The sequence below is a fragment of the Pelodiscus sinensis genome, chromosome 25 (assembly GCF_049634645.1).
Source record: "Pelodiscus sinensis isolate JC-2024 chromosome 25, ASM4963464v1, whole genome shotgun sequence".
Classification (NCBI taxonomy): domain Eukaryota; kingdom Metazoa; phylum Chordata; order Testudines; family Trionychidae; genus Pelodiscus; species Pelodiscus sinensis.
Window position 1 is genome coordinate 2,011,317 of NC_134735.1, and position 9,716 is coordinate 2,021,032.

At 46.1% G+C, this 9,716-nt stretch overlaps 1 protein-coding gene across 1 annotated transcript; it reads left to right on the top strand.

The window, feature by feature from the left end:
* Window positions 1–457: 457 nt before the first annotated feature.
* Window positions 458–4,533, top strand: HMGN2 (high mobility group nucleosomal binding domain 2). Its single transcript, XM_075909000.1, has 6 exons — window positions 458–694; window positions 1,573–1,617; window positions 2,127–2,156; window positions 2,532–2,582; window positions 2,996–3,091; window positions 3,587–4,533. Exons 1-6 carry the CDS (start codon window positions 680–682, stop codon window positions 3,620–3,622), a joined length of 273 nt encoding a protein of 90 aa, XP_075765115.1. The 5' UTR covers window positions 458–679; the 3' UTR covers window positions 3,623–4,533.
* The last annotated feature ends 5,183 nt before the right edge of the window (window positions 4,534–9,716 follow it).

Sequence of the window (9,716 nt, forward strand, 5' to 3'; positions counted from 1 at the left end):
CTCGGCTGGTGCTGAAGGGACAGCGCCCCGACCTGCCCGCTCGCCCCCGGCGCACAACGAGGCGAGGGCGGGCGCCGCACGGGAGCCGCTGCTCCAGGCCCCGGCCTGCCCCGCCGGGCGCCAGCGGGGGGAGGGGAGTCCAGCAGCGCCCCCCCCCCCCCGCTTCGTAACGGCGGCTCCTTCCTCCAGGGCCTGCGGAGGGCGGGGCAGAGCCCCCCCCATTGACTGGGGGCGCCTAGCGCCCCCCCCCACTGACAGGCATTAGCCACGCGCCGGTGGGGGAGGGGGCTATAGCAGCCCCCCCCCCCCGTAGGTGCCTTGAGGCGAACCCGCGGCGGGCGCAGCGCGAGCGTTGGCTCGGCGGGGAGAAGGGAGCAGAGCGCTGCGCGCGCCGCCGCCGCCTTTCTGTGGCCCCCCCTCCCCAGCGCGGCCCTCCAGCACGTGACCCGCGCTGGCCAATGGTCGTGCGGGGCGGTGGGGATCCGGCTGAAACCGGTTGGGCCGCGTCCGGCTCTATATAAAACTTTATAAACACCCGATTCAAATTAGTGGGGTCGGGAGAGAGCAACCAGGAGCCTAGCGCCTGCCGCACCGGCCCATCCCGGCGAGCCCCCCTGCCCGCACCGCCCGGCCCGGATCCAGCGAGCCCCGCCGAGCTCCTCGCCCACCGCCCGGAGCCATGCCGAAGAGAAAGGTACGTGGCGCGGCCGGAGGGCTCGCGGGCCGAGGGCCGCAACTGCTTCCCCGCGCCGCCGTTACTGGGGGCGGGGCCAACGCTCTCTTCCCCCTCCCGCGGGGAGGTAACGGTTGTGAGGCGGCGCGCGGGAGAGGCCCCAACGGTCGCGGGGGAGGGGCGGGGCAGCGCGAGCCGCTCGGCGGCCGTTACCCGCCGCGCGCGGGGACTGGCTGGGGGCGAAGCAGCCCGAGGCGGGGGAGGGGAGGGCGCAAGGTGGCGGCGGCGGGGCCTGGCAGGATTAATAGGCGGCGAGCGGAGCCGGCTCGATCCGGTTGGTTTTGGCGGGAGGGCGGCTGGAGGCACGTGCCCGCGCGGAGCCAGGAGCGCGCGGGGGGAGGAGGATGTGCGGGCTCGCCCCCTCCCTCGGGGAGGCGCGAGCGCGCGGGAAAGGGCGGGAAGCGGCCGCGCTCTGGCTCGGGGGCCGAGTTGCCGCCAAAACCGCGGCTCTGGCTGGGCCCGAGGCGGGCGGCGAGACGCCTTCCCCCGGCGCTGCGGCTTGGGAGCGCGGGGCCCGCGATCGCTCCGTGGTACCCGGGGCAGGTGAGGAGCCACCTTTCCGCGGCTCCAGGCGCGTTGTGCAGCTCCGCTGCGCCCGGAGCGCGGCCGCGTGCGGGGAGGGAACCGCACGAGCCTGGGGGTAGGAGCCCCCGGGGCTTGGCGCAGGGGACACGGAAGCATCATTCCCGCCTTCTCCCCCCGGCCCTCAGCGAGCGTCCAGGTCAATGCCCGCTCGCTCCAAGGACCCGGACCGGACCCACCCGCACACGCTGCCTAGCGGGGCTGTAGCTTCATTCCGCCCTGCTCATTTCTTGGAGTAACGATCCTCTTCGTTGTAGGCTGAAGGAGAGTCCAAGGGCGATAAGGCCAAAGTTAAGGATGAGGTAAGAAGGCTCATTTCCGAGGAGTTTGTTAAATGGTCGAGTTTCAAGATTACGGGCTGATCAAGATTAAAACTTAAGGAGCAAGTCACATTCTTCATTCATGCTAACCTTTGAAAGACAGGCCTGAACTTTAATCTTAGCCTTTGTAAACCTGCCTACCAGCAGTATCCCAGGCTGTCCATCATCTAGGCCGGGGTTGTCAAACTGAGGGTGGCGTGGTTAGCCTCCATCCCAAACCCTGCTTTACCACCAGTATTTATAATGTGTTGCACTCAGAAGCTTGCTGTGTGAAAAGGGTCACCAATGCAAAAGTTTGGGAATTAGTGATCTAAGTAGTATGTTCTCTTCCTCATGGTAGTGTGTAGACAGCAGGCCAAATATTCCAGCACTAATCTATATATATTTTTTTAAATGCCTGATTCAAATTTATTTTGAGGTCTTTTAAGTAGACAACTAATTGATGCTTTTCAGCTATTCTGATAGTTCCATTACTTTGTTTTCTTTGATAGCCACAACGGAGATCAGCAAGGTTATCTGCTGTAAGTATCTGTCTTATTATTGGGTTGAGGTATGTTGCAAATAAACACTTTTTAAAATACTGGTCTCTAATATTATCCCTGAAGAGCTGCTTTAGCTCACCTCATGTATTATTTTAGAATGCTTATTAGCATGTCACTTAGGAGAAGGATATCAGTTCACTGTCTGGTGTGAAATGGGTACTGGGTACTGTCTTAAAAGCTAGAGAAATGGTATGGGATAACTGAGACAGAAACCCTCCCCAGTGGGCAAACGGCTAAAGTTTCTTTTACCAAGGAGTGCATGGTGGCATCATGGAAAAAATGCAAGAGATCTAAGTGACAAGCACTTTGTATCTTGGAGTTCTACACTTGTTTTGTTTTTATATTCTCTTCTAGAAACCTGCTCCTCCAAAGCCAGAGCCTAAACCTAAAAAGGTAGCTCCAAAGGTAAGTTGATACCATGGGATGCAAATTAATGTAAAATGTAATGAATGTCCTGTGCAAAGTATATTCATGATCCTATTTAGTTTGAGGCATGGCCTGGTGGTGCAGGCTTAAATGAGCAGATGTCAGTGCATTCAGTAATTGCTTGTCTGCATACATCTCCTTGGAAGGGTTGATGTCACTTCAGTTACTTAGAATATTTGTGGAAGATCTGATCAAGTACTTCAAGGCAGTACTTTCATTAAAGCTATAAATTTTAGTTTTCTGTTAAATTCTTGTGTGTATTACTCTTTCCCCTATTTGCATCTAAATTCCAAATAGCATACTGTTTCCCATCATGTGAGTTAATGGGGCTCTTGCAGGTATTCAGAGTGTGTTTGTATGTCTAACAATATTATCTTCCCACCACTTGGCAGAAGGGGGAGAAGTTACCTAAGGGAAAGAAAGGGAAAGCTGATGCTGGCAAGGATGGAAACAACCCTGCAGAAAATGGAGATGCCAAAACAGACCAGGTATAACAGCATGTCTAGTAGCCTCGGTCATTCTAATGAATTGGGAAGTTCTCCACGATCAGTAAAGGCAGGTTGAGGCCTGTGCTAGAAAAAATTCCTTGATTAGATTAGGCAATTTGTTTATGGCACAAGCTATGTACACTTTTATATTTAACGGTTCTGGGCTATTTTTGTTTACCATTTTCAACTAGTGTATACTTAAAAGTTGTTTGGTGCTAGTTGAAAGCAAAAGTAAATGCTAAATTGTCACTTACTCTTCTCTGCACCAATAGCATTAAAACAGTGCATAACGTAACTTCAGGCTTGCTTCTAACGAGGCTTTAATTCTGTATTTCGCTTAATGAATATTGTGATCCAATTACTATAACAAAGCATCATTTTAATATCCTCAGTGGTTCAGGACTATAATTTTTCTTCCCTAATTCTGTTAATGAATTGCTTTGTGAAAAGTGAGTTAAGTCTGCACAATGGATTGACTAGTTCTCTCTCTTTCAGGCACAAAAAGCTGAAGGTGCTGGTGATGCCAAGTGAATTGTGTGAATTTTTGATAACTGTGTACTTCTGGTGACTGTACAGTTTGAAATACTATTTTTTATCAAGTTTTATAACAATGCAGAATTTTGTTTTACTTTTTTTTTAAAGCTATGTTGTTAGCACACAGAATGCTTCGTTGTTGTGGTTTTTGGGGAGCAACGGGGGCAAAAATGTCACTTACTATATTTCTCAAACTGGTTTTTAAAAAAAGTCCCCATTCTCTCCTCCCCCCCCTTTTAATTTTTTTTTTTACATTTTATTTTATTTTTTTATTTTAAAGAAGGGCTCTTCCTGGATATGAGGAGGAGGGGATTCCCTGATGCTGCATATCAATTTAGGTTTGTGAAATGCATTGGAGTGAACATTGAAGCTCCCAGCATGCTTGGTTGCCGGTCTTAAAACTACAGTTTAATGCCCTTTGTTTTCTCATCCCTTTAGACATTTGCATATAGCTTATCACTCCTTTTTAAATATGGCAAAAGGCATTTTGGGATTTTCATCCTAAATCTAATGCATTGTCACTGTCAGGCAATCCAGACTTCAGTGTCAAAATTGGAATTAGGGCTCTAAAAGGCGCTACATTTCCTCTTTTTTATATTGTGGATCTTCAGATTAAAAACTCTGCCGTTTTAATTTTTTTCTTTTAAAAGTCAGGGTAGGCTCGTGAAAAGTTGTTAAACAACATGCTAAATGTGAAAGTGTCCACCCTCACTCTAAACTTTTCCCTGTCCAAGTATGAAATGAAGATTCTTCATTGGTTTTTATATAGTAACTTTTACGTTTTGGTAGTCTGTGGAGGGAGGGGAGTTTGAAGTTGTTGTAAAATGTTGCAGATTGTAGCCCATGTCCTGCCTGAATTACCATGATTGTTTATGAAAAGTACATTTAATAAAGCTGGATACAGTTTGGCTTGGATTGTTAATGTTTTCTGCTTTCTATGGTTTTTCTCACCTTTGACAGGGCAACATTCCTGAAGAAGGAAGTGAACAGTTGTATTTGCTTGATGTATATACATTAATAGGATAGTTTGTTCCCAAAACAAAGATGTAATTAGTCATCTTGTCCTTACAGTACAAATACGTACACCTGGTAGCTCCATTGCAAGGTTATTCAGGTCATTTCTGGTTCCAGATTTCATTCTGGACTGATACATGGAGCGAGTGGTTCTGCTGGGGAGAGAGGGAGGAGGAGAATTATGTCATATGGCTTCAGGCCTCAGTGTAAGATTGAAGGGAACTGTTCAGTTTCTATCATGGTCTAACATACCATGAGTGCTTCAGTTAGCATATGGAGAACTAATATTTTAACTTCCCTAGGTTTTGTGTATCTGCCCTCAAGTTCTCTTAATTTCTGTGGTCTACAATCACATCTTATTTTTAAAATTCTGTTACTCTAAATAGTATTTGAAGAGGTTAAAATCAGATATGGGTTAGTGCTTGAAGTCTTCTGTTAGCGTTCTATTCAGCCACTGCCTGCATTATAACTTTAGTGGAACAAAATCAGTGTTTTGTAAATTCACCAGAGTGCTAGTTGTTTGTTGTAATACACCGTACAAGATCCTTACTACTTTTGAAGGTGTAGCAACTTTATTATTTCAGGCTTGTGGTGTTGCAAGAGGTAGCATCAAGCTATACCTCGTGTATTACCTTATGATGTCACTTGTGCTAGAAGAGTGCAGGGATGAGTTACTGTTTGTTAGCTAGCTTCAGGGGATAGCTGAGTTAGTCTGTTATGGGGGGGGGGAACAGCAAGACCATTTGCTTGCTGTTTTTTTTTAACTGTTTGTTGTTACTTTATATTTAACAAAATTGTGTGATCCTAGTCAGGGATTCTCAAACTTCTATTGCCCCATGACCTCCTATAGGACTCCAAGAGCAAAGAGCCTGTTCAAGCCCTGCTGCCCAGCGGGGGAGCCAGATTCCAAGGGCTTCAGACTAGGGTTGTAATAGTGTGGTGCAGTGGTTATCAACTGTGGGCCATATGGCTCCCCAGGGGCCATGCCCTACCTCTAGGGGGCCACATGAAAAAACTGAATATTAGGTAAATTATGTACCTTTTTTCCAACTAACAGTGACTGAGGGGGGCCACAGAGGTAAACAAGGCTCAGAAGGGGACCATGAGCAAAAAAAAAGCTGGGAACCCATGGACTACACCAGCGTTTCTCAAACTGGGTGTGTGAAGAAATTTGGGGGAGGGGGGAACAAGGTGACCCAGCTTTCCCCCCCCCCCCCCATCAACTCGTGCTGCCCTGGTCAGTTCCTTTTTGGGGGGAGGGGGGAGAGAGAAGGCTCAAAACATTTTGCTGCTATTTTGGGGGGTGGGAGGGCTGTGAGTTATTGAAAAGAGGGCATGATGCCGAAAAGTTTGGGAATCACTAGTGTAGTCTACTAAACAATTAACTGATCGTGTTAACTAATAAGTGGGTGTTTGTCAACTATATGCAACACACCCTCAGGGCTCAGCAAGTAAATTTTTAGTGGGCTGGCCAACAGGCTGGCTCCAGCTGAGTCCTGGCAGATGTTGCCCTCTTTTGTGTTTGCACTCCAAGTACTTTAAGAGCCAGAGCATGGGCAGACTGGCTCTTCCAAGTTCTTGTAGTGTAGAGCCACAGTGGGTGTAGTTGCTGAGTCTGGCACAAGTTGGGACTGAAGGGTTAGCACTGCTACCACTATCGATTAATTGTGTAACCGAAAAAATTTGTCATCTTCACAATTAACAAATTACATGCTTCTTAACATCTTAACTTTAGACCAAGGCAGTGGGGCTCGGGCTTTGGCCCCAGACCACAGCAAGCCTAAAACCAGCTTTGGTGACCCCATTTTAATGGAGTTATGACCAGTGTTCCCTGTAAAGCTAAGTACTTGGGTAGTCACCGAGGATTGATTCATGTGCTGTCTAGATGATTAGCAGAGACAGCCAGCAGCATTTGTTTCTATTAGTGGTGCATATCTGCACATGCCTTGATGTATATAACAATTTATTCTGCACATGGATGGGAAAAAAATTAAGACCGAACATTGCTTGTGACCCGCTTGAGAGTCTCAAAGCACTTTAAGAACCTGGGTAGTAAAATGAGGAAAGCTATGCTGTATTATACCCATCTGAATGCAGTATATGGTAAGAAAAATGCATCCTTGTGCTTTAGTTAGTACTCATATAGTGAATTGCAGTTTGCCAATGTATTACACTTTCTGATCTTTTTTTACTATATAAGTAGAATAGGATTTCGCATCTCCACACAGTTCATACTGTCCAGTTCTGATTGGTTTTATTTTATGTCTTCCTGGTTTAGGTTAATCTTGCAATAACTAGCTCTCATTTTACTAGTTATTTTATAAATATTAAGTGGGTTCATGCTAGAGAATACAGGAAGAGCTTGAAATATTTGTAGAAATTCCTCTTCGTTCCTTGAGAAGTCTATTCTGGTTTCCCTTCCAGCAAAGGAGAGTTGGAGCAGGCTTTCGATAGAACCAGTCACAGATGCTGAGTGTGAAAGGGATTTTCTTCAGTATAATGTCTGTCTAATCAAATGCTAAGCCAGATGCATGATGTTCTTAGACCTTCTGAGAACGGCCGATAACCTTGATGGCCTGAACATCTCAGTAAAAAGAAACGTGTAAAACTCTGAAGCAGCTTCTTAAATGACAACACTTACACCTTTGATAGTGTACTATGTAGCCTTTTCCGATATAAAAATATGCAAACAGTAGGGATGTGAAAATGTAACCATGTAAAAGCTTAACTAATAAACCTGGGTTTTAGTTAACGTTCACGGTTTCATGCAGGTTCCAGGTACGTGCAAGAAGCTGGCTTAACAGATCCCAGGGAGCTGCTTGCGGCCCCATGCATCAGGGAGCAGTGTGAGGTGGCAAGTAGGAGCTGGTGCACACAGGAAGCTAGTTTAAAAATCAGCCCCACACATGCACTGGCTCATAGGCAACCCCCTGCTGCCCCACATAAACTTCTTAACCACTGAAATTTTCAGTGGCTACCCAGTTACTTAATTACATGCATTTTGACATCCCTAGTAAAGTCATACTGCTATGTCTTCTTTATCTTATATAGAACAGTGTTTCTCAATCCTTTTTTTATAAAGTACCTCTTTTTTTCTTTTTAACAAAAAAAAAAAATAGTACCCCTACTACCAACAGTTTTCAGACACACAATTTTTTTTCTACCATTGCAATGCATTTGTTTAAACAACTTTTATCATAGCCAGGCAGGAGATGAAATTTTTGGGTGTAAAAAGTACAAAAATAATAGTGCTGTAAAACAAAAATTCAGTTTTCTCCAAATTTCAGTTGCTGATGTACCCCCGACTTCTCTTGAGTACCCCAAATGTACTCATTCCACTGGTTGAGAAACACTGTTAGAGACTTTCATCTAGATCAGGGGTTCCCAAACAGGATATGTGAGAGAAATTGTGAGATAGTGGATTTTATTTATTTTACTGAATTTTCATGATAGGCTACTCGGAGCTTTAAAACTCTAGGACTGTTATATAAAATACAGTAGTTAATGTAGATATGTACTCCTGGGTATACAGTGGGCATACACACACTAATGTACAGAGCCCTCACTTCCAGTTGTCATACAGGACGTAGGAATTTGGGGGGGAGGAGGGGGGAGTTGTACAGGTTGAACCTCTCTAGTCCAACACTCTTGGAACCTGACAGGTTCTGAACCAGAACATTTGCTGAGTCACGGGAGGTCAGTATTGTCTAGCAGAATTACCAACACTTCCATTGCTGCATAGGTTCTTAGATGTTTATCCTGTGCTGTTATTTCAAATTTACCCTTATAGTGCCAGGACTGGTGGCTATAAACAGGTTTGTTGGGACAATGGGAAACTTGGCCACAACCACAAGCAGACATCCAGCAAATTAAAACCATGTTAAAATGTGGATGTTGCTGGACCAGTGCACCAGACTGGAGAAGTTCAACTAGTATGCCTTACTCGAACTGTAACTGTATGTAACAGTGAAATATGAAGAACTAAATACAGGTGGTGTCAAGAATACACAAATTATCAGTGATAAGAGTAGGAGCATGCAAGCAGATGCCAGGGTCTTTTTATGTAATAAAAGTTTGGGAACCTCTGCTCCAGACAAACAGGAAAGTGATTAATCCCTTTTAATTGGTGGCCAATATAAAAGTTTTACGTAGTTGAATTTGCTATGGTAGCATACTCCCATGTGTTTACACAGCACAAAAAAACCCCCAAACCCCATGGCAGAGTCACTGAGCCCCAGTAGGGATGTTAATGACTAGTTGACTATCCGATAAGCAAATGCTTATTGGATAGTCGCTATGGCTGTCTCCACTGTGGCAGTTTTTCAGAAGAGGAAATGCAAATGGAGCACTCATTTGCAAATCTCATGCTCTCTTCTGATCCTGTTTGCGGAAGAGGTTTTTGCTATAAAAAGCCCTTTGTAGATGGGGCCATTTCTTGGGGAAAAACCCCATTTTGCACAAGATCCTGTTCCTTTTTTTTTTTTTTAAAGGAATAAGGGATCTTGCGCAAAACAGGCTTCTTCCCAACAAATGGCCCCGTCTACACAGGGCTTTTTATAGCAAAAATGTCTTCTGCAAACAGGATCAGAAGAGAATATGCAAATGAGAGCATGAGATTTGCAAATGAGCACTCCACTTGCATTTCCTCTTCTGAAAAACAGCTGCAGTGTAGACATAGCCCAAAGATAGTCAACTAGTTGCTTTCTCTCCCCCCTGCCCCCTTGCTGCCCCTATCAAATAGATGCAGCAAGGGGGTGGGGGAAGAGGAAGGTACTTCAAAGCAGCAGCACCGCATGGAGCCCAAGGTACCAGGTGACGGGCGGCACTCATTTCAAAGAGGCAGTACTGCACAGAGTCCCCAGCTGACCCTGCCATCACAGCATTTCAAAAGGGGTAGTGCTGTGTGGAGCCTGGGATCAGCTGTGCAGCACTGCCCCTTTGAAATGCTGTGGTAGTGTTTCAAAGGGCAGTGCTTCCCTATTGAATTATTGATGCAAAATGTATTGACTATTCAATTAGTGAATTAAACGATGCTTAGCATCCGTAAGCCCCAGCCATATCCCTGGGCTTGAGCCCC

Excerpts from the sequence above, each read along its gene's own strand:
- HMGN2 (XM_075909000.1), top strand. Across the intron at positions 2,157-2,531 it reads GATCAGCAAGGTTATCTGCT|AAACCTGCTCCTCCAAAGCC; the intron begins GTAAGTATCTGT and ends ATTCTCTTCTAG. Across the intron at positions 3,092-3,586 it reads GAGATGCCAAAACAGACCAG|GCACAAAAAGCTGAAGGTGC; the intron begins GTATAACAGCAT and ends TCTCTCTTTCAG.